Genomic DNA, 25,560 nt, shown 5'->3' on the forward strand with positions numbered 1-25,560 from the left:
AAACAAACACCAGAACTTTAAACAAAATTCTAAAAGAGACTGGAAGCCAGTGTAGGGATGCCAAGACAGGCATCTTGTTTCTGCATACAGGAAAGTAAAAGCCTTTCCTAACATTTCTGCTAATTGTTGGTTCTTTCTCATTTAGTCTGGAGATGTCGGCTGGAGTACGTGATTACCTTGAGTCACAACAACCCGTTTTCTATTCAACAAGCTGACAGGCTGCTAGCAGCTTGGGTCAGATATCAGCCACTAAACTGTTACATCATTATGAGGACTACTGTTTTGAAATATTAATTTCAGTGTCTCTCTGTTTTTAGGTGTAAATGCTTTGTGCACAAAGCAGCGCTTTGATCACAGCAGAATGTGTGCTTGTGAAAAGCTTGTAAGAAATTCAGGAGCTTGTGTTTCTGTCGGGGATGAATATGTGTTCCGTGTTCCTCTGAGTGAATTTCCACAGCAATAATGAAAAGGCACCTGGTTATTTGTTTATGTTGTGCAGGTGTCTGAACGCAATCACAAACCAGGAGTTACACCAAGAATTTGGGAAACTTTAGGGTGAAACAGTGTTGGACTTATAATTTTTTTTCCCAGTGATTCTCTTTTACCAGATATTCTGGTGTTGCTCGGCTCGGTTAATTAGATCTAGTGAGAGATTAGTGGTAGTCCGCAGCTCTCTCGTAGCTTATCCTTTTATCGGGTTTAAGCTCCTGCAATATTAAGCAAAAGAGCCTCTGAGCGTATCTGATCTGTCTCTCTTTTAGGAGGCATTTGCAGTTCCATAGCCGTGCATCTCAACTCGGATCGGGCAGCAGGAGAGAGGGAGGGAGCTCACAGGAATCAGCTGATAGAGTGAGTTGCAGCTGCTTATGTTCCCCAAGACTGTAGAGCATAGGCAGCTGTTCAGTTTTAAGCAGGAGTGTGTGTGTGAGTGTGTGCACGCACGTGCAGATATGTGTTTGCGTGCATTTGTAGGTGTGTGTGTGTGTGCGTGTGCGTGTGTGTGTGTGTGTGTGTGTGTGTGTGTGTGTGTGTGTGTGTGTGCATGCCTGAGCAGCACTGGTATCAATCTGAATGATTAAATCCAGAGAAAAGGACTTTTATACACAGATTTTAAATCACATGTCCAAATACCACCCTGTTCCTACCTCCAATAGCACAATTTGAAAACGTGGCTATAAGACCCAGAAACACTAATTATTTCTGGATGTGTTTGTCCAGTTACTCTCAGATTAACAGCTTTTGTCTAAATGACTGCGCTCTTTTGTTGATGACACATCAGCTTTTCATGAGGGCTTTCAGTCAGGAAGGAAATCTCTGTTAACACATGGCGTCTACGCCACAAAAATAATTTTTTTAAACGAGATAGTTTTTTTTGGATAACTGAATGTAAGGTAAAGGTTGTTGAATTATGTGGCTTCTTGCCACATGCTTCTCCTCTCACATATTACAAAATACCTTCCTTTTAAACTAATAAAAGCAATTTATTCACACCCACCTGCTGGTATAGTTGCTGCATGAAAATAAATATTTCAGCTCTGTCTTATGAATTTCTTTGTCTCATATATTTGTCATCTTCCACAAGAAAAATGTCAGAGGAAAATTCAATTTTGAAAAGAATAAATGAATGAATAGGAGTACCTCCACAAAGTGGTGTCCAAGTGGGGGTCACTGTTATTCGTAGGGTGGTTCGGAAGATCTGGGACTTCTGAGAAGCATGTGAGGCAGCCAATTAATGATTGGGATCACTGGAAATGAACAAACTTATGTGTCTCTACACTGCTTGTATTCAAAAGTTGTGACAAAATAAACAAAAACATGTGCTGCTGAAAACAACAGGGGATCTCACACTGATGCCTGTCATCTGTCGGCCGGTGGTTGTCCTCTCAGCCTTCCTACAGAATATTTTAGTTATTAGATGCCTCATGGATTAATATTTAAAGGGCAGCAGTAGGTCAGGTAAAGTGGGGGGTCCAGTTATCAGAGGGTTGTGGGATTGATCCCTCCAGGGAGCTCTGCTTATGTGTCCTTGGGCAAGACACTTGTCGGCTGTTGACGCCTGTGGTCGGCAGCCTCGCCTCTGTCAGTGCATCCCAGGGTAGCTGCTACATTGAAGCTCATCATCTTTGGAGTGTGGGTCATTTATCATTTGTTGTATATGATAGAACATCTGCCTTAAGATAACCAGAGAATGTGTTTAAACAAGTCCCCCCGATCAGAATCGTACTCGACTCGTCAGCAATCCCACTGCTGCTACTAGATGTTGATGCAGTTCTAGTGAACAAGCTGAGACAGGTGATTAAAATATAATAAAATACAATTTAGGATGAGATTGCTTACCAGTTTTAATGATCACTATTACTGTTTGAAAATGAATGACAAGCCACACCGCACGGCCCAAAAAAAGGTCACACAGCAATATTTTGTTGGGTCACCTTTAGCCTTGATTGCATCACGCATTCGCTGTGGCGTTGTTTCGATAAGTTTCTGCAATGTCACCAGATTTATTTCCATCTAGTGTTGCGTTAATGTTTCACCAAGGTCTTGCACTGATGATGGTAGAGTCTAATCGCTGCACAAAGCCTTCTCCAGCGCATCCCAAAGATTCTCAGTTGGTTAAGGTCTGGACACCCATCTACTTCCGGACCATGGGTCCCTGGAGGAACTAAAAAATGAATCCAAGTCAATAGAGCTAATTCTGCTTCCATGGATTTCACATATGATGTCCGTTAATTCTAAAGAGGCTTTTTGATACCCAGAACATGCTTATTTTTGATTGGGGTAAAATGTTCAAAAGTCATTGTGAGCAACATGGCGTCCATGTGGATCAGAATATGTCCGGGACTACAAATGCGCTTCACGAAAGTGACGTCATCAAACCAGACACGGAGAAAACAGAGGGAAAATGGCTGTAAGTTCAGCAAACTTCACATCCTTCCCACAGGAGGAAAGAACCACCAGAAATCTGGCCATGTGGTAAGTTGCAACTACGCTAGGGGAGAGGAGGTTATGTGTGTGTGACGTGCCGATGCAGTCATGCTAATTACCAACTTTTACAAGCTGATAAATCTCAAAGTATGTGACTGGAGTGGTCGAAACACCCATCATTGCTTTTCATTTAAATTGCAGTACAACACCTGTGCGATCCAGGGTCTGAGGCAAGCAGATTAGAAAATAGCTTTTTCCTCTCCAGGAACGCGTGAGCCGACCGGAAAGGGAGGAGACTTAGGCTCCTTTTTTGAGCCCGATGAATCCTGGCATTATCAGAGGTGGAAAGTAACGAATTACATTTACTCGCGTTACTGTAATTGAGTAGCTTTTTTGTATAGTTATACTTTTTAATTCGTTTTTAAAAGCCATACTTTTACTTTTACTTGAGTACGTTTTTAAAAAAGAATTGTAATTAGCTACATTTTAAATCATATCCGTTACTGAGTAAAAATAAATTATAGGCCTCTCTCCCTCCTGTCCTGTGGAGCCTAATACTGTTTCATTTGTAAACATTGTGCTCTATCCCTGTGTTTGAACTCAGAAGATGGTTCTTGATGCCACAGATATGTGATGGTTTCTTTATTTTACTCCAGAATAAGAGATTAAATTATTACAAAAGCAGTTCAATTGTAGCTAAATTAGTCATGACGTGCGTGCGAGCGTGAGAGAGAGAGAGAGAGAGAGAGAGAGAGAGAGAGAGAGAGAGAGAGAGAGAGAGAGAGAGAGAGAGAGAGAGAGAGAGAGAGAGAGAGAGAGAGAGAGAGAGAGAGAGAGAGAGAGAGAGAGAGAGAGAGAGAGAGAGAGAGAGAGAGAGAGAGAGAGAGAGAGAGAGAGAGAGAGAGAGAGAGAGAGAGAGAGAGAGAGAGAGAGAGAGAGAGAGAGAGAGAGAGAGAGAGAGAGAGAGAGAGAGAGAGAGAGAGACCTGAGAGGTCACGGCCATGTTTGTGTGTCATGGTCAGACACAGAGAGAGACAGCTCTGTGTTTGTCTGCCATGAAACGCTCGTCTGTCTTCTACTTGTGATCTTCTGAGGCGTGAGGCCGAGGCAGCCACGGAAGGAGCCTTTGCAAAACGCCGAGTCATCTGCCGGAGCGCTGCAGAGAGGCCGTGCTCCTCTGTAACACAGACACCGGCAGGAAGACCAACCTCTCACCTCTTATGTTCAGAGTTGGGAGGAGGGGGAAATTTTCCCCAGCTGTTTACGCTGTTACTGGGCAGGTTAGAAAAACAAGTGGAACAAAAACATTGGGTGTGTTTTTAAATCAGAGGAAGTTGGTAAAACTGAGCTGAGCCAAGCTGAAATAACTAAAGCAACACCGGCTGTTTTTATTTGAACTATATTGTGTTGTTAATATGAAGCTGGTTTATGATTCACACCAACGTTTATAACACTGGCAGGTTTATTTTTATTTAAACTCGGCTCAGTCCATGTGTGTGTTTATTACAGATCATCTATAATATGGATGGGTGTATCTGCCATGTCCTGATAATAAACCAGACCTTAGAGGTTTTCTCAGCTGTGCATGTAAAAGATCAGAGGTCCTGCTCCTGCAGAGCAGATGAGGTACTGCCATCTTCTGGTTGGCATCCTAAAGTGCTTTAAGTTTTATTCATTCTCTCACATCCTTGTTGCTCCTTTCTCTGTTTTGAACATGGTTGAAGTCTGTGGAGAGGCAGCTGAACCCCAGCAGAGCAGCAATGTTATAACAAAAGTTTCACAAGTGCTTCCAGATCAGAGTGATGATTCCTACAAAGTAAGGGAGGCGTCTGGTGGTTTTTACAGGAACTTTCTGTTTCTGACCCTCAGAACATCTGCTTTAGTATCCGCTAAAGCAACGATTAAATCAGCAAACCTGTGAGAGGAGAGGGTGGGACACTCAGGAGTTTTTTCTCTTTCAGCAATAACGTTTCACTCTACTGGACATCAAAGTTTCATGTTAGACAACTGGTCTTGTCCATTTATAATGTATCCACCGCTGTATAAAAGCAAGTCTTCATCTGACCCTTAAAACCCGCCAGTTATTTTCTGACATGCAGGCAGGGGGCTGCCATCTTGCAATCATGTGAGCAGAGAACGCACTTTGATTGGCCCTTAGAATATTTCAGCTTGGCCGGCAGCTCATGTAGTGTGCACACGGTGAGTTTTTACCCCGCTTGAGGTGGAAAATATCAAACTCGTTTGTTTTTCCCCTCAGCTTTTATAGGCAGAAAATTCAGTGAAAATTAGGGGCACTCGGTGAGGTATCTGCTGAGCTAACGATCATTCGAGGCCGTGTGGTCAGCAGTTTGCTTTTGTGTGCGGCAGGCTTACGTGCACGTGATGGGATGTATCGACTAAGTAGCTCAAATCGGTTGGAGCACAGCCATGCAGAGACTTAGAAATAAAAACACGCATCTTGAACCTGGCTCTGAAAGAAACTGGAAGACAATATAAATGGGCCAAGACAGGCGTGATGTGTTCGCGCTTTCTGGTGCTGGACGGCAATCTAGCTGCAGTATTTTGTTCATTTTAACAATAAAGTGACACACATGCACATACACACAAAACACACACACACACACACACACACACAATGGGGTTAGTTATTCATCAGTCATCATCAGATCTGATGCTGTTCAGTAAGATTGACTCAAAGGTAAATTGTCTCAGCGTTAGTGTGACATCATCAGTCATTCTCTGTGGGGAACCCATTCTCCTCTGACAGAAATCTGATCTGATTTTCTCAGGTTTAAAGTTATTCTGGTGGGTTGTGCTTTGTTTTGGGACTCTTGTTGATCAACAAAGGGGTGTCTAACATTATAAATGTACAAATGAACACACATCAGAGTTTTCTTAACATTTTAAGATCATTTAAAACCTGAAAAAAGTGTAATATTAAGCCTAAACTGTACCTATGAGACAGGTATTTCACTCGTGGGTACATTTCAGTGACCCGGAGTGACCTGAGTTAGGGACTGATGTCTGGAACACAAAACATCATCAACAAGCCTTTGAATTAAAAGGATTATTTACTACAAACTGGAGAAAGAAAGAAAACACAAGGTGATTGTGTTTCGTGAGAAACAACAAAAGCCAGCAGAAATGTAGCATTGAAGCACGGCAGAGTTTGTATGGTAGTCTGCTGCTGCTCTATCAAACATTCAATGTAAAACAGCCTTATCTTCCATCTTGTAGAGGTGTTGTTTTTTTCAGACACCAGAACAGACAAAAGACAGTTTTAGATTTAATCTTGAAGTTTTTTTCAATAAGTATTTTATTTTTTGCAAAGTTTTAAGTTTTTAGGAAAATCCTCTGGTTAATTTAAAAAGTTATCTGGGACAAGTGAATAAAAATTTTAGACACTGTGAAGAAACGATGCGCATGAAAACACAAGTTGTTTTCTTTTATAAGGCAGCTGGTGCTCATGGTGGATGTGAGTGAAACCGACAGAAAGCATCGTGTTTCTGAGTGTTTGGGGTTGGGAATGCTTTCTGTGCAGAACCTTGCTCCCACGGCTGAACAGCCCTCATCGTGCTGCAGTCTGAGGCCAGCTAGATTAAAAGCAGACATGTGGTGAGAGAGGAGAGCAGGGCGGCTGATGGAAGAACAATATTTTTACATCATAAGCGCTGCATAGCCACAAAGCTAGATGTTTAGTGTTCTGCCAGAGCTGCAGACAAAGCTGTGAATTTTTAGAAATCCCAGCTGTTGTTATGGTCAGAGGATGGATAGATCTAGGTTTGATCTGTGATTTTAGACATGCAAACATTAAAACCCTCCTCCAACACCTTTTAATCACACTACACACACACACACACACACACACACACACACACACACACACACACACACACACACACTACACACACACCTGCAGGGACAGCACACGGAGTTCAGCCACAGCTTTGATAAAACTGCACATGACCTTTACAGGAGCTTCTTACTGATTAACCGTCGGCAGGGGAATCCGTACAAGAGCTGAGTTAAAGCTACAACCGGGTAGAAGTGAGAAGATCTGTGAGTCAGAGGCCACAACACCCTGAACGAGTGCTGATTACAAATGTTAAACTTGTTTGGGATGTAATATTACCTTATGGACCTTGCCTATAGTCAAAGATCATACAGAACACACACACACACACCCTTCATAATCCGTGTGTAAGAGAGAAAGAACACTTAACACTGACGTAATTACATGGTGGATGTAGTCTGGGTTAGATGATGTGTGTGTAATTACTGCCCTCCACTAGTTCATTAACAGAGGTGGGACCACACGGGTCTCCTTGACATCAGCTCTCAGAACGGCTGCTGCTTGCAATGAAACGTGTTCTCTCTCAGGGGACAGTGTGTGTGTGTGTGTGTGTGTGTGTGTGTGTGTGTGTGTGTGTGTGTGTGTGTGTGTGTGTGTGTGTGTGTGTGTGTGTGTTTTGATGCTGTTACCTGGTGAGAGCATCAACAGCAGTAAAATGTGCATTTCAAAATAAAAGCACAAATCAGTCTGGAGTTAGAAGGCTGCCGTACAGGATCTACAGTTTTGCACTCCAACATTTCCCCTTGAGTTTAAATTTAAGATCTAGGATTATTGGTTTAATGTTCCTTTATTTATAACACTTCTTCTCTGGTTCTGGCATCACTTGTTCATGATGCAACATCTGTGCAAGCCAGAACTGTCTCAGCAAGCAACGTTGGACTTTCAGTTCAGGAATTCTTTGCCTGTTTTGCATCAGATGATTTGTGAAATATTCACATGTAAATAATATTTTTATAAGCTTTGAACTGTCTATTTGGATGAAAATAAATACAATGAACATATCTCTGAGGTATTTTTGTGTTTGTAGTTGATGAAACCAAAACTCTTGTGTTTTTAAGGACTAGCAAAGGACACGGAGAAAAGATGCTGAGAGGGAAACATGAGAAAAGGAGCAAAAACAAAAATGAGAGGAAGGGAGGGAGGGAAAGAGAAAGCATGATAATGAGCCCTACCTCTGACACATCCTTTTGTTTCCATGGAGACCAAGGAGCCAATAGAATGGCCCTGATGAGGACTGTACTACTCAGAGCTGCTGAGAGGGTGGAGAGACGTGTCCACAGATGTTCTCCATGTCTTTGAGAGGCAGCTGAATCCTCCAGCCCTCTAGAAGTGTCCACTCCATCTTTAGTGTCTTGATGTGTGACCGTCACCCCGACCCTCCTGCTTGTGAGGAATTACCCACCATCCTTTATGCTTTACTACAGACAGCTCCCCACCCTGTGCCTCCTCTTCCCCTATTACTGCTCCACTACTCCCCCTCCTCCCCACCAGATGCCAGCCTCTTGGATGCTCCTTGTTACATCTCGCACACACACACACACACACACACACACACACACACACACACACACACACACACACACACACACACACACACACCGCTCTGTGGCAGCCCATGTTTGTGACTGGGAGGGAGAGTGAGTGCGAGTGAGCTCGTGTGCGCACGCCGTCCAACCATCGCATCCCGTTGACCACAGAAGCAGGATGGACAAGCCAAGCGTGTGGCGCGCCGTGGTGAGCAGTACCGACCCCCGGCGAACACGAGACCCCGGGTCCCACCCGAGCAGACCGGGCTCCGCCATGGGTTACCGGCTCTATGACATGTGAGTAAGCAGGATGGTTGTGAGTGCTGTCGGAAGGGCAGCTGGGCGGCTCTGCTGCAGTTCCCATTCACAGAGGGAGAGCTTATCAGGTGGGCGGTGGAGGAAAACACGGCATCTCCCTCTCCTCGCTGTCCGTGCTGAGTCACCTAAGGCTCCCAGACCTTGCTCTGTCCTCTGTTGTTCTCTTGCCTGCGTTCTTTGTAAACAGCGTCTGCCTGCACGGGGAGGGGCTGCGAGATGTGGCATGGGTTTGGTGTGAATGACATCCTTCAGTTTCACCAGGATCAGATTCATCTCATGTGTGCGTGTGTGTGTTCATGTATTGTGATAACGCCTCAGGGTTGTTTGGTATTTGTGAACCTGTCGTTATGACTGTGATCACAACAGAGTCATGTGAGGGATGCTTTTGGAGCCTCGGGCAGCTGGGAGAAATGACTCATTCCTGTATGATGCTGTGACAGCTCGTACTGGCCACATGAGTCCGCTTCAGCCTCTGCTGTGTGTGTGTGTGTGTGTGTGTGTGTGTGTGTGTGTGTGTGTGTGTGTGTGTGTGTGTGTGTGTGTGTGTGTGTGTGTGTGTGTGTGTGTGTGTGTGTGTGTGTGTGTGTGTGTGTGTGACTAAGCTTATTAAGGAGTGAATCAAACATGCGTGCAGTCATTTTGTGCATACAGTTCTGCATAAGTAAAGCATGCAGCAAATCAGAAGGATGACGAAATGATTTTAGCTGATTTCTGCAGCGGTTTATTTGAAGGGTGTGTAGTTATAGGAAAATAAATTGTCTCTGCAAATTTTGCTGTTGCCCAGCACGGAGCAGCGTGCTTGCGCCCTGGTGAAGACGGTGTTGTCTGCCTTGCTGTAAGATCATGGAAGTGCAACCGCGCACACCCTGACTTTTACTTATGTATTTAACAGCTGAGAATAAACTGAATCACCTGAATTGTCTTAATGCATGGGGATCGGTCACCCTAATGAGTAAGAGACCTTCATGGGTCTCCAGGGACAAATTGTGCAAAAGCATTGATGCATTCAGCACAAGTTTCTGTACTGTAACCATACATAGAGTTTGCATTTTAGGCTTGAGTTGGAAGTATTTCTCTTGTTTTTGCAGTTGCACAGTAAAGAGTTGGCTGACTCCTTCCTTCCTTCCTTCCTTCCTTCCTTCCTTCCTTCCTTCCTTCCTTCCTTCCTTCCTTCCTTCCTTCCTTCCTTCCTTCCTTCCTTCCTTCCTTCCTTCCTTCCTTCCTTCCTTCCTTCCTTCCTTCCTTCCTTCCTTCCTAAGACTTCTCCACATCTGTAAGACTCCAAACTCGGGTAAGGCCTTGAAGTGTCAGACTCTGAATCAGTGCCTTACCAACACTCAGATATGGAGATGGACTTTGAGGAGTCCTTCCTGTTAAACATAAATGACATTTTATCCCGGCTGGCAGCTCCTCATCGTCTCTGCAGAGCCAGGAGAAGAGAGGTGCCCTGGGCCACGTCAGAGGCTGTCTTGACCTTTTAGGGATACAACACACTCACTAGACCGACCGATCGATGGAAAACCGTAACAGGGACGGAATAATGTGTTTGGTTCCTTTTGGCAACCCTTAGCATGTTTCTAAGAGGAAATGAGCAAACTAAAGGTCTACAGTTCGATAAGTAGGTTAACTGCTGGTCTTCAAGAGTTTCACACTAAAATTTAAAAAACTCCCCCCAAAAAACTTTTATCTTTAAAATGTTAAAATGCATTTATTATTTTTCATAGTTGATAAAAAATGTGCAAACCCATATTGGTACCGACTTTAACACCAGTCAAACCACGTCGGTTAAAGATAGATAATAAAATATGAGGGAAAGTATTCCTTTGCACCATATTTTAAAGTAAAGTTGTAATTCCTAAAATGTTTCTTGCTCTGAGTAAATTGAGTTATATAGCCTGGCAAGTCAGCCTTTACAGTCTGGCCATGACCCTTAGAGGAGCTCGGGCATGAGGCAGAATCTACAGTTGTCTTTCAAACCGACTCCTCATACAACTGGACAGATCAATGAACAACGTGACACACTCATCGCTGCAGAAATCAGTCAGCGGGGCAGTTCGCCACTCACTGTCAAAGAAGAAGAAGAAGCAACTACATAATTTTTAAATAAAAGACTGAAGTAACTCCGTCTGCTCACGTCGCAAAGAAAAGCTCAAGTCTAAATAGTCCAAAGCTGTTTCAAACGACTGCCGTTCCTGAGCTGTCGCCATCTTTGTAGTTTTTCCTGTTGCAGCTCTGGTGCTAAGCCCGCCCAGCACCTCTCCACAATTTAAAGCACTGTGATTGGCCAGACACAAAACTGTTGGAGCCAGTGGTAGACCTGATGCTATAATGAAGTGTGACTAGAGCAAGATCTTGTTCTACTGCGATGGTTTGTCTAGATTTCTAAGCTAGGGGTTATAATCACTGCAGTTAAATTTATAAATCAGCGTTTTGCTTGAGCTCATGCAGTGTGACGAGCTCTGTGGTGCCTGCATAAACAAGATAAAACGTGATTCAGTTCTAGACTTACAATTGACACAAGGAGTTTTATTTTTAACTGCAAATTTAAAATGAACACCATCGTTTGATCTACATCTCATTATCTGTTCTGATCTTTGATGTTTAATAAACCAGCAAACCTCTCCAGCTGCAGCACCAACGAACAAAGAAAACGGTTGTCATCTGGTATGTGCAGGACTCTTATAATCAGCATCCATCTGACCAGCTTCACCCTTCTCCTGGATAATGTCATGAAGCCATTTTAACAGGAATGCCCTTTTCCCAATCCTGTCTGAGACATTTTAAATGCAGTGCTGCTGTTCAAGTGACGCCAGCGCTGATGAAAAAGGGAGTGCGTCACCAGAGCTGCAAGGCGCTGACGGCACATTCCTTCACTATGAGCCTTTGACAGCGATGTGTGCTTGGTCTGCAGACCGAGGGAGAGCACAAAGAATACTTGCTCTGACTGTGCCTCCACTGCAGACGGCAACTATAGGTTGCATAACAGCAGCGTGCGAGGTAAGGGTGATAGATAGCATGCTGTTGGTGGATGGAGGTGTGGCGCTACAGAGCAGGACGTTAGTCTCTGGTGGAAACAAAAACAAGCCGCTGGCATCACCATTTCATTCATCATGAGTCTGATATCACCAATGATTTTCTGCTCCTGTAAGCAACTATTGTCAAGCCACAAAACACACACCATCCCTTTCATTAGAGAGCCACAAACATTTATAGTTATCATCCCAAAGGCTCCATAAAGCAGCACTGGCTCCATTAGTAATGGTTGTAGAATAATCTCACAAAAGCATGACAGAATTAGGATGGAAGGCAGAAGAGTCAAGAATCACTTCACTGATGGGTTTTGGCAGGGTCGACAAAAACAAGCTCAACTGCTGGGTTTCTGCTAAGATGGCGCAAACTTTCCTCCGGCTCTGAGTGACTGGAAGGCAGCTGGACATCTGTTGTCTGGCGCAGAGTTTGCAGCTGAAGCTGTGCCAGTCATGTGTGAGGATGAGCTGCAGGGCTCTAAGGGAACGTTTCACCGACTTACACTTTCCCCAGGGGAGTAGCTCTTGCTGATGCATCCATGGTTTTGAAGCAGCCCACAATAAGAGCCCGTCTTCGCCAGCAGCAGCGACAGTGCAGACCAGAGTGGGGTGCAACGGAAATGGTTGCATCTCCAGAACATTTTGTTCCTCTGGCAAAAACTAAAGATGGACATGAGGATGTGTATATCAGCGGTGGGGTTATGTAACAGAAACCACCACAACATATCAGCAAGCTTCTTGTGATGCTTTCTGAGTCCTACACCCTCAGTTTTGTCGTTTTAAACGGTGCAGGTGTAAAAATCAAACATTCTGATTGACTCAGTCGATTTTCTCCACAAGCTCTTGGTTTATTCTCATCACTCCCGAGTTTCCTCACGTGCTTCCTGCATCATGCATGACGTGCTGATCCTATGAGGGGGTTTAGTTGCTCGTGTAATGTTAATGCTGACTCGGCTATAAGCCTGCACACATCTAGCTGAATCTGTAATCAGATCAGATTACAGCCATATTTTCAGTTTTAGTGCACATTTGAACAAACCTTGTTGTACCGGTGACGCTGTCAGTGACACGGACACACTCTTGGTAAATGGCTTGTATTTGATATAGCGACTTCTAGATTCCTGAAACCCCTCAAGGCTCTTCACAACACAGTCAGTCATTCACACACACATTCACACGCTGATGGGGATGAGCTACGATGTAGCTGCAGCTGGGGCGCACTGACAGAGGCGAGGCTGCAGAGCACTGTTGCCACCGGTCCCTCCGACCACCACCAGCAGGTTGTCTTGCCCAAGGACACAATGACAGCGACAAACTGAGCGGAGCTCAAACCTGCAACCTTCCGATTATGGGGCGAGCAGTTAACTCCTGTGCCACTGTCACCCCACTCTTGACCTCCTTTTAATAACTGTGTTATTTAGCGCTTTACCGGAGTGTGGTGATGTCACTTACTCTAACATTGGAGCGGTCCACATTTTCTAAAATATTTGCCTCCAAACTCTTCTGAATCCCAAAGTCCTTATCCTTCGTTTGCCAATCTCTGCCATCTTTCACTTCCGTCTCACTTCTCTTGCTTTCTTTTTAAATCAACACGGAAAGCAAAGTGCTCGCCCCCAGACTTCTGGTCTATACTTGTCACACCTCCTACATCAACAGTCACTTTTATCTCAAAACATCCATAATCCTTAATTTTATTACAGCTTATGTATTTTGCACGGTAGCTACTTTTCTAAAACCCAGTCTCTTTCTCTTTGTTTCACGAAGAGTCCCATGAGAGATGCAGGTATGCTGTAACCATGGCGATCCTAATTGATCATTGGCAACAGCATTAACATGTGTTTGGAATATTTTTTGCACTTATCTGATTTTTACATTAAAATGTTATTATTATTGTTTATCTTGCCATGTCTCAAGTTAAAATTGAGCTTCAGAATGCCTTGAGGAATGTTCTGGATTCTGTCTGGTTCTTCTCTTCGTTTCAGTGGTCTTGTGCTCCTCTACTATAGGTGCGCTCAACCTGACAGCTGTGCAGCTGCACTGCACTACGTGCACGTGCACATTGGTGTACCGTTGCCTTTCTGTAAGCTTCACTGCTCTGAACTCCTCTCTGTAATATGAACCAGCGTGATGATGAGACACCCTCCAGCCTATGCAGCTTCCTCTGTGCCAATGACAGCATCTTTTTGCAGGGTGCAGGGACTGTGCTGTGGCTGTTTGCCCTCTTGACAGGTTGAGTCCCTCCCATTCATATAAAGAAAAAAAAACAGCACGATATTGCAAAGCCATCTGCATTTGACCCTGTTGTGTGATGTGATTTGAATTTTGAATGGACGTTTTGGGTGATGCAGCGTGTGCTGATGCAGGCTGAGTAAATCAGCTGCCCTGTCAGACTCCTCCGATCACATCAGCAGCTCATTGGCTCCCTGGCTTTTAAATCACAGAGGCTACTTCCATCCACCACCAGGGGGCGAGCTCTTCCAACACATTCCTTCAGCCTCTGTCCTTCACGCAGACGTTTAAATGAGCTCTGATATTGTAGATGTGCTTGAATTTATATGTTAAAGCTGGACTGGGGACAATGGCTGACTCCCATTTGCCTCTGGTTTCTATCTCACACTAAATGAGTGTAATCCTGCTGCTTTTCTTCTTCTGCTGCCTCGTCCTCTGCAGCAGGACATTGTCGATTGATGCGTTTATCGACTGCTTGAGTCTTTCCCCAGCAGGCCATGGTGAAATCTCCAGTGCAGATAATCAGTGACTGGCTGTGCCGGTGTGTGTTAGGTGTATAATGCAGCAGCGCAGTGGAGGCCCTGAGAGCTCATCACAAGGGTTGTTTTCTTTTTCAGGAGTCATTTGTTCAGATTGATCACTGACCAGGCATGATAGCCTTTTGATGTTTGAAACGGGGAGGACTGGTATCGACCCCCCTGCAGTGGAGAGGGGATTATTATCGAGGAAAAAAGATAAAAAATCTGCCAGTATTTTACATTTTCACCGTATTTTCCTTACAAATAGATTAGCCTGGAAGCTCTGTGGGACACATTTGAATTCACATTTAAAACACTGGCCTCCTGAGGTTGTATGGTGGAGCATCATCGCTGCATGTCAGTCCTCTCTTCCTTTGATGTTTTCTGTTGCTGGCCTTCACAGAGGCATACACAAAAAGTCCAACAGTTTTAAACAAAGCCGACATTTTATAAGTTCTAATGAAATTGTTCTCTGCAAGGCTTTTGTTTTGGGTAAACGTGTTAATACTCACATATCTCTGATTTCTGTGTTTATCCTAAGCAAAACGGCGTACTTGCCTTGACTTTGGCCTCTCAGAGCCTTTAACAGCTCGGTTAGACTCCTGTTATTTCCACCCTTCACTTGTTTCTGTCTGTAGTAATTTCTCTGTCGTTGATCTCTTTTCTGTTACTTTCCTCCATCCACCTCTCTGTTTCAGTGTTCCTAAAGACACATTTTATTTCTTCTGGTTGCATTGTTTTCATGCACCGTTATTTTGGTTCTTTTCATGGTTTCTATTAGGGACGCTCCGATCCGATCTCACGATTGGAAATGTGGCCCGATCACGTGATTTCAAAAGGATCAGGAGAAATAAACTGGTTTTAACCTTTAAAAATAACAAACATGACTTGTTAAATTCATCCTGAGAGGGAGATTTTCAATAACAATGGCTTAGTTTAACTTCAGTAACTTCCACTACATCCATATTATTTGTTTCTTGTACGCAAATGACACAGCAATGTCACACAATTTATGGCAGGCAGGGATTCAGACACCAAGCTGCAGCTGTTAGTTAGCAGGCTAACGCCGAGCTAACATGTCTCCTAAGGAGAGCTAAAATGTCGGGCAACATGCTGGAAAGGACAGAGCTCCGTGACTCGCTGCCTTCAAACAAACTACCTTCAGCTTTTCCCTTCAGGCATCAACAAAGCCAATCACCGGTCTCTATTCATTCCCAGTTTGCCATGAACAGTCCCAGTTGAATGTCCCAGTTCACAGTAAGCTCAGACAGAACGTGCAGCCAGCCGACAGAGAAAGATTAGCTATTAAACAAAGAGAAATTCCCAACAAACTACAGAACTGTGTGGTGGGTGTTATGCAGGGAAAGGTTAGTCCTCCGAGGCTCCGCCTGCCCGCTCCTTCACGGGAACACGCATTGCTCAGCTGTGGGAGCTTGAGGGAGTTAACAACTTGAAATATGAGCAACGCTGCTACTTTTAAATATATTCAGTGTGCTTCCCAAATGAGTGAAAGTGAAACGTAAGGACAACTAGTTTTCTTCATATTGGAATGCTTTCCTGAAAAGTATCGGATCGGGATTCGGTATCGGCGGATACTCAAAGTCAAATCACTCGGAATCAGATCAGGAGCAACAAAGCGTGATCAGCACATCCCTGGTTTCTATCCCACCTTCTCTACGTTTTTCATTTATTATTATTATTATTGTTTATACATTTCTTTTTGACCTGTCCACCTTCATGTCTCATTGAAGATTGTTGGTTGATGACGTGAGAGAAGCGAGTTGATGAATGACAATTACAGTCTTAGGGATGCAGTCAGCATGAGGATGGGTGGGGTCTTACACTCTCTACAGGTTTGGTTTATCTAGTCCAAGACAAGGGCCACAAAAATGAATTTTTTATAAATAGACAGTAGAAATTGTAAAAAGTGTTGATCTACATCAGCAGCTTGATGGAGAGCTAAACTGACATCATTCTGGAAACGCTGCTGGGGGCTGAGAATGGCCCCCGGGCCACACTTTGGCTTCATTTGGCTAAAGAATAAGTGACTGAATATGTTTTTACAGTAAATGAATTCTGAAACAGTAATATTAACGAGAGCAAAGTGTACCTCTGCGACTATTAAACCCAGTAACCGTTTCATCCCTAGTTCTGTCAAGTCGACTGCAGCAACTCATGATTCAAGCGGAGTTGTTTTCATCATGTCGATGTTTTTCCCTGCCTTTATAAACTACTGTAAGTCCGTCAGACACACAGCAGGATGTACACACACACTCCCCACTGAAGGTAAAGTAATACGAGTTAGAAATAGGCACTAAAAGGGTTTTCATCCATTACGACCCACGTGAATGAGTCATTAGGAATAAAGGCTTTGTGTCTGTTAGTGACAAATATAAATGTAAGTGAATTTGCTTCTTTCAGATATTACATTTTTCTTTTTACCCTCGGTGTGTTCTTGAGTCTTATCTGATAAAAGTATCTAAATGTGTCTTTAGTTTCACAGAAATGAAACCAAAGTAAGAATTATATTCTGAAACGTGCTTGAGAGGATTTGTTCGACCAAATCACCAAATGAGACAAACGCGAAGGACCGCCTGAAGAATGATGTTTAGATTCATTAATGCCTTTTGTCCCTGCTGCTCAGAATCTTGACTGTGTGTGCGTGCGTGCGTGCATGCATGCATGCATGCGTGTGTGTGTCTGTATAAGTGGGGGGTATTCTGTGTGTGCATGGACTCTGAAAGTGGCTGAATATTGATGAGAGGCCCATCCATGCCCGTTTCCCAGGATGGAGTGGCGCTGCATCCCAGAAAAAAGGCACAATAAATCTAAAAGTCCTTAGAGCTGAGAAAGCTGCTTTCATCCTGAACGTGCAAAAGATGAAGACATATTGAGTTCTGTCATTCCAACCGTTTTGTTTTTCTTTCTCCCACTTTCATTCTGCCCGTAAATCATTTTAAGGCTCAAAATCTTCCCATTTTACTGATCTGGAAAGATTTTAATTGGATTTCTCTGTAACATAGTTAAAAACAGCAGAGAAGAAGAAAAAAAAAGCAAAACGTTTAAAGCTAGTTTGTTTTACCAAAGCTTGAGCATGAACTCCTGTGGTCACACAACATCACGGCAGCCCCTCCTTTGCTGGAGAGCTGACCAATGGCGGGCTGCCGAGCTTCCATTTGAAGCTTCAGAAGTACGATAGTGTTGCCCGGCAACCAGGATCGGCACATTTCTCGGAGGTCCTGTAGTTGAAGCTGGAGTGAGGCTAGAGAGAGATGGAGAGAGACGGGCAAAAGGAGGAAAGATGAGAGAAGATGAGGTTCAGGATGGAGAAAGTGTCATGCTGAGAGTGGGGGGGGCAACAGACCTCTGTCCTTGTTGGAAAGTTTGTTCTCACAGCAGAGGGAGAGAGAAGAGGAGGAACTTATGGATCTCTGTGCAGTTGGCTCTAATCAGTACGTTTTTGTGGAGAATTCCTGCGTGCTCTGAGTTTCTACACACTCCTGTTCCTGCTGCTACGGTGCAGAGCTTAGGTTGTAGCTGGCGTACGTCTCTGAGGATCTGGATCTTGACGCGCTGAGTGGAGGGAGCTGCTAAGAGGACAAACTGACTGACCTGGATACAAGTTAAAATATAGTCATAGCAGGCTGGGTCCTGGAGCTCCGGCTTCACGTCCAGGAGTTGTGTGGTTGTTCTGGGCGGGTTAAAACCACCCGGGCTGTCATCCAGGAGCAGTGGTGAAGCCTGAGCTCCAGAGGAGGACACAGTTCACGTCCATGCCTGGGGGGTTCTGGCTAGAAGTAAGAAGAGCGATGCTCTTGGTGCCGTGGTGCCTTTTAATGATGTTGGATTCCTGTTGATCGTCTGACCTGAGGATGTGGAAGTTCAAAGCCTTTTGCTTGGATTATTGGCACGTGCTGTGTCTGCACCCACACAACAACTTTTATAAGAGGTATGTTTGAAAATAACCTCATTTTTCCATCATGTCTGTGGTTTTTCATCTGCCTTGCCACATGCTAAATATTTGGATCCTCTTGTTGCTTCCTGTGCTGATTTGTCTCCTATGTGTAGCACATCAGGATGTTTAGACAGACCTCGGTACTTTATCAGCCGTGGTGTGATCCCATCATCCTGATGACGTCCCGTCTTAATGCATCAGTTTCATCTGAAATTAACTTAATCTGTGCAGCAGCTTTCATTTCTGTGCCTCTGAGACTTTCTGTATTTTCATTTGATGCGTAAGTTTTGAGGTTATCCTTTGAAAATCCCATTAAATCTCAAATCCATGCAAGATCCCATCCTCCTCCTTCCACATAAAAACCAAATCGTCTGCAAAACATGCAGAATGAACAGATTAGTGTGGTTTTACTTTTTTTCTTCCACACTGACTCGTTTCTGTCACATCTTCCAGGTTGGGGAGAAGATGCATCTCATCTGTGTAAATCATTCGTTCCATAAAAAAGACAGATCTGTGACACTCCTCGTTTGTTCCATATGCTTCACATCCGACTTGAGTAATTACGCTCTGAGCTATCAGCCCTCGTTACGTGTTAAACATAAAAAATGATCTACGTGATAAAAGTCTTTTGTTTCATGCTTCATACGTCATGGTTCAGTTTCAGCATTTAGAATCTTTCCCACAGATGTTTGATGTCTGAAACATCAGTCCAGGACCTTTGATGATCTGATGCTAATGTATTCTCATACACACACACACACACACACACACACACACGCACGCACGCACACACACACACACACACACACACCAGCACTAGACAACAATAATACGCTGTACTGGGGATCTATTTATTTATTAATAATGCATCACCTCAGCTTTTCCTTCAGGGAATGCCTGATCTGGGCGCTTCACCTTTGTGTTGGTCCGGAATACTAAAAATGCCACTAATCTGACCTCTCACGGTGTTGGATACACAGAAACAAAATCAAACATAAAAGGTTTCAAGTTTAAAATGTTGATATGACCCCTCCTCCCCCCAATCCGAGGGTTATGGATCTGTTTTTCCAGAGTAAAAAATCAGAAATGTGGCATTTTTATTCCACACCAGCAGCACAGCTCTTGGGATGTCCTTCGGTCCTTCACAATAAAAGTCTCAAACTCCCAAACATACCTGAAAACATCTCAAGCTTTTCAAAATAATTTAACCAAAGAGTGAAATCACGTGAGATCATTTCCTGCAAACTGTTATCCTTCTCTTTGGCGAGCTGCTGCTAACGTCTGACCTCAGCCTCTGACTCAGTGTTTTTTGGCATTTTTGAACAGAACGTTTTATTTATTTTTTCCACACAACGTGAGCAGCTCACCATGCATCTCCTTCCACCATCAGTGGAATATTCTGGTCACTGGGTGTAACTCGCTACATGGCTGCAGCTCAGATTGTGTCCTGAGACTGTTTTTTAGCCGAGGTCACTGAGAGAAAACAGCCTCTCCCAGCTGCTGAACTGAGCCCCTCCTGCTCCAGCGGGGTTGTTGGACCCAGGCCCAAACACAAGCATGCAAACCAGGACTTGAAGCTTTCATGCTCCTCACTGTGACCTTTTTATAACACTTTCTTTTTGCTTTGAAGGTGGTTCACACTTTAAAGGTGCTCATCTGACATAAAACTGTCCTAAAATCATTAAGATGCATGATGGGAGCACTGGTTTGGGCAGGACAGAAAGGATCGATGAGGTAGGAGTGTCTTTAGAGGAGAGAGCTGGTGATCCGCTGTGGGTGGGGAGCTTTGTTAAGGAGGATGATTCTTCTTCTACTTTACATTCTGGGCCTTTACCTTACTTGGTCATCAGGCAGCCTGCAAGAGCAGCAGCTCTGAGCCCAACACCAACCGGGGCAGAGACAGACCGTAACTCCGGCGAGCCTCTCTGTGGGTTCGTCTGTGGAAAGTCCAAGCTGGGGTGTAATTTGTGGTTGAGAAGGGAGTGAGTGCATTTTGTTCTTCTTCTGGTGTTTTTAACGAAGAATCGCTGCAGCTCAGGGCTTTTCTAACGTGCGTTCAGTGCCATGTGCCTCCGGTGACGTCACCGCCGTGGAAAAGGAGATGTGGAAGTACTGCATTTCCAGTCGAACTATAAGGTAGGAGGGTGAAGGCTGGAGGCCAGTTTGGATGGCGGTGGCCTGTAGTTTAAGAGCTGGGTGTCTGACCGCAGCAGTTTGTGCAGATATTTCTGACATCTGATAAAATAACATTCCTCTCTATGTGCTCAACCTCGGTGGTTTTCCTCTGGAAACACAACTTCTGTATTTTCCAGATGTTTCCTGAATCACACAAGAGTTTGTTTTAGGTCACATTTTAATTTCCCGTCATTCACGGAGCATGCAGCCAGTGGTGTGGAGAACGCTTCTGTCACTAAAAGCCCAACAAGTCACCCAGCAGCACGGTCGAGTGTGTGTTGAGTTGGACATGCAGAAGCAAGAATCCTGTTAGAATGACTGAGACGAATATTAGTTATTATTTCAGCTGATTAAGGTTAAAAGAGTAAAATCTTTGTGGTCATCTTCAATCACCAGTTTGATGACTCTAACAAACTGTGTTCTGTGATGTTTATTAGATTATTTATTATTTTCCTCTGTAAACAGCCTGTTACAAAATACCCAAAACTGATTCAGTTTTTGAGGACTGATACCTGTTTTTCACACGCCAGGTCTGAGCTGCAGATACTGCAATTGAGCTTTTCTCATTTAACTTTATAAACTATAGTAAATATGTATTTCTGACTAACTTTAAGACATGATTAGTTTCTAGTGACAGTGAGTTGAACGTTAAGACCATTTCCAGTGGTCACTAGTTTAAATGAATGTCTTGCGAGTGGATCTCTGTGAGGGAAAAGCTCTGGCGCTCCTGTTTCAGGAAGTGGAAGTGACCCAGAGGGAAAGGGAGCAGATCAGGACTTATTTCCTGATATTCTGACATCTCGCCTCTGATTGGCTAACAGCAACTCGACTCTACTACTTGCAACGTAACACAAGCCTAAAGGAGTTCTGTCGTGTGGTGGAGTTGCTAATGCTAACAGTTAGCTTCCTTTAGCCAAGACGTTCTCTGCTGTTTCCTGGACGATAAATCAACAACAGCCTTCCCCGTCATGAGCCAAGGTGGGTGAGTCCATGAATGTTAACTCATTCGCTGCCAGCGTTTCTCACCGTTTTTACTGTTTTTTTTAAAAAATCACAGAACGTTGCGCGCTAGGATGATGTTGACGCCAAAATAACCAAAACAAAGAGGAGACTCACCTCTTACATCAGGAAGAATCCGTGCGTTTCGAGCGTTATCCGCTCTTTCATAATCTGTTGTCGAATTGTGATCGGCAGAAGCTTTTTCGGTTTGCGCCTCACTTTTTTTTACAGCAGCAGCCAAAATGATCTCCTAACGCATGGATTTTCTGCTTCCTGATCACATGACGTGTGACGTATGCAGATGAAGATCAGCTTTAGAGCTGGGATGTTTGTTCTCACGGTGCGGGGGCTCGTTCCGACGCCCACACAGTAAAAACCTGCCAACAGTGAGCGGTTGGATTTAAAATGACGACTTTAGTCATTGGCAGTGAATGAGTTAAGTGGCCGTGTGACGTAGATCTGTCAGGATTTTTAAATCCTAAAGTTTCATTGTCTGTTTTCTATCAGAAGCTAATGCAGGAGATGGGTTGTAAAATGGTTTTCAGGGTTCTACAACCCCCCAAGGCGCTTCACAACACAATCAGTCACCCACCCATACACACACACACATACACACACACACACACACACACACATACACACACATACACACACACACTCACGCTGGTGATGATGAGCTAGAGTGTAGCCACAGCCACCCTGGGACACACTAATGAAAGTGAGACTGCTGAACACTGACCACCACCATCAGGCAAGGTGGGTCAAGTGTCTTGCCCAACGACACAACAGCAGCATTCTCTGGCGGGAGCTGGGATTGAACCTACAACCTTCTGATTACTGGACAAAAGTTCTGGTAAAAATCTGCCGGATTCTGTTCATTTTGTCCATTTGTTACAAATGAATCTATAATGAATCCTGTTGATTCTTTCTCTTCCTTTGTTTTCCTCGTGAAAAGCAATGAGTCATAATTAATTTAATTGTAACTTTAGCTGTGTTTGGAGCGCATAAAAACGGTTCATATGGTCTTGTAGCCCTGACTCTGTAGTTTTGTTAGAGATGCAGCTTAGTGATATTTATTGTTATGAAGGACATAAACTGTGATGCCAAACATTTCCGGCCTTCAATTGGAGGGCACTCGGGCTCAAAGGGGTAAAATGTTAACGTGTTGTTTTTTTCCAGATTAATTAATAGCAATTAACCCGTTAAATCCTTTTTTCCCAAATGAACTACAATAATAAAAATGACAAAACATTTTTTGCTGCTTTTGTGCGACTATCAAAGTCTTCAACAATGAGAGACAATTCAGCTTGCTTTAACGCCCCCTAGTGCCCATTTTAAATCACTGACATAAAAACAACCCCCCACCCCTGAAAGTTTTATTAAATGACCCCTTATGACTGCACACACACACACACACACACACACACACACACACACACACACACACACACACACACACACACACACACACACAGCATTGACACTGCAGATACCAGGCTACATCTGATCTGGTCTCACTCACAGAGCGTGACTGTGATCGTTAATTATTAAGTGTCCTCTCGTCTCATCGTTGGTGTCCATCGGACAGAGTAGGGTAGAGGTAGCTCTGACAGAAGTAAGAGAAGCTAAACACCTCCTGAAAGACTTTCAGCGCTTCATGGTAGGTAAAGAAAACTCTGAGTAGCTTTGGCCTTTTCTTCAGTTGAGCTCATTTCTCTGTTGGTCCTTTAGTGCACGGGCCTCGTTTGGGAGGAATTACTCGTAATGGAAATGTACTAACCTGCCAACTCTTAATGTGGTGAGTAGAGGAAGGAAAAAGAAGAAGTGGAAAAGATGAGACGTGTCTAGGATTGAAGCCACAATCTCTTTAGAAGTGTTGCGTTCCTCAGGTTCCTGTTCTCTTTCCCATTTCCAAACTGAGAGCTTTTAGAAATTAGAGGCATCGTCACAAAAGCTAAATGTGCTGATTGTGTCTGAATCTGTCTTTTAGGAGTTTATTGGAACCCAGATCCATACATATAACATGTCCTATCAGACGTCTGGAGCAGCTTTAAACGTGTCACCGTTTTCTGATCTATGCTTAAGTTTCAGTGTCACGCTGAATAATTAACATGCATGTCTCTGTCAGAGGGACATCAGATGGTTTCCCTCTATGTTATCATTCCTGGTTATCTAGTTCAGCAGCCAAAGGGAAGTGTGTCCAAAAGCTGAAACGAAGAAAATGACGCTGTTCCCTCTTTGTGCTGCAGGGCTGAAGCATGATGGGAGGCTGAGTTTGTGAGCGCTGCCTCTTGCTGCAGCGTGTACACCGCTAAGCCGTTCAGCCTTTGAAGTGCTAATCATCTGAGGAGTCTTGTTTGTTTACTCTAATGCAAGAGAAAACCAGCCTCTCCGGAGACCACATTTCATGTTCAGGTTCTTTTTTTCTACTCGAATGACAAAAATCAATCAATGGGAACAAATAGCATGTTGCTATATTGTCTTTTCCTGCCTTGTTCCCTTCTGTGTGTGTGTGTTTTGGTAAACACACACATGTGCATGATGAAAGCGGAGCAGAAATCTGGTTCGCCTGTGTTGTGCTCTTTGTGATCAGTGGGCTGTGACAGCTCAGAGGAAACAGGCGCCGTCTCCTCTTTGCTGTTATTTTGCTTTTGATGACACATTCTTTGTGCATCTCTCCACAGAGCCTGCTCGAAGAATATTGAGGACGCTTGCTGCATTAACTTATGTAATGGCGAGCGATGGGAGAGGAGGGGTGTGGATGTGGGGGGAGTGGGGTGGGGTGGGGGCTGGGAGTGATGAGCTCATGCTGCTGCACTGCAGCTTTTATGGACACCTTTTGGCTTCGTGCCAGTAATTATCACTCACGCACAGGTGCACGTCAGGTTTCCTGTGCAGCGATTTCTTAATTGATTCTGGTGAAGAGTGAGTTTCAGAGGCTTTTATTTCTGTCTTTTCTTCAGTCTTTGCTACTGTTTGACTGTAAACGGAGATCAGCGTGTGCACTCTGTTCTTCACCTGCATCACTGATGTTATAAACAGCAGCAATCAGGCTGAACGAGCGCCGCTCAAGGTGGTAATTGCTTTTCCTCTCAGCAGAAAAAAAGCATCTCATTACCCTGCATGTGTTTTGATTTATGTGAGAAATGAGAAAACAGTGGTGGGTTCAGGGGACCGGCGGTGGTAATGGCCCAAGTGTAACACAGCTCTGCCTGACAGTGTTTTATGTCTTCAGCTCAGTCTCAGTCTAAAAAGCACAAGGATGAAACACTGGTCCTGCTGGTGACCTGGACGTAATCAGGACAACATCATCTAAGATTATTAATGCTAGCGTGACGGGACTTATTGGAGCTATAATGATGAGAGGGAGCATCCTGCTGATTAATGCTCTCCTGTTCTTTTATTCTAGGCCACGCTGAGGCAGAGTTAAACTACTTTATTGGTTAATATTTGATTTAAGATTTGTTTTTCCTGTCTCGTGAAACTAGCACGTGTCCCTTCTCAGGAGCATTCGGCGCATGTGAGACGAGATAAACGGTAAAGTTAAAGGCATTTACTGCCTCCAGCTGTGCTAATAAGCTCCTTCTGCTTTTTCCCTTTCTTGTTGTTTCTGCATCTAATGAATACGTCTGCTGTGGAAACTATCCTTTTTTTGTGTCTACCATTGCTGTTGCCTTGGCAACTAGCCTGAGATCTGAGCACGTGCAGCAAATCCTGCTTTCAGTCAATGGGGCATAAATACCTGCATCATTCATGCTTCCAGATGGCCCCACTCATTCATGCATTCATTCATTCATTTCAAACACCCAGAGGTTAATTGTGTCCCTCCCTGGCAAAGTCATATTTTCTCCATGCAGCAGCTGTTTTTTGTGCACTCCTGCCTCCTGGTTTTCTTTCTGTTTTTGATAAAAGATGAAATTCGATCAATTGGTCATTGAGTCCTGAAACTCTTTGCACGGGGCGCTGTACACCAGCACCATCTGTTGGCACAAAGACTTCAGAGCAGGATCCAGCTCCAAGGACTGATGACAGCTCC

General features: G+C 44.1%; 1 protein-coding gene across 10 annotated transcripts in view; it reads left to right on the forward strand.

The window, feature by feature from the left end:
* The window catches only part of LOC107391097 (IQ motif and Sec7 domain ArfGEF 1), a 116,699-nt gene that overhangs the window by 52,996 nt on the left and 38,143 nt on the right, over positions 1–25,560 (forward strand). The window contains exon 1 of one of the 10 annotated variants that reach the window (XM_054746010.2): positions 8,364–8,601. The exons of 7 other annotated variants lie outside the window; for them this stretch is intronic. In XM_054746010.2, coding sequence (XP_054601985.1) covers positions 8,483–8,601 — 119 coding nt within the window. In that variant the 5' untranslated portion in view covers positions 8,364–8,482. Of the gene's footprint in view, positions 1–8,363; positions 8,602–18,036; positions 18,345–20,279; positions 20,487–25,560 lie in introns of those variants that run through there. 2 more of the 10 variants (XM_015968167.3, XM_054746011.2) reach the window with 2 other exon arrangements.

The sequence above is a fragment of the Nothobranchius furzeri genome, chromosome 15, assembly GCF_043380555.1.
Source record: "Nothobranchius furzeri strain GRZ-AD chromosome 15, NfurGRZ-RIMD1, whole genome shotgun sequence".
Taxonomy (NCBI): domain Eukaryota; kingdom Metazoa; phylum Chordata; class Actinopteri; order Cyprinodontiformes; family Nothobranchiidae; genus Nothobranchius; species Nothobranchius furzeri.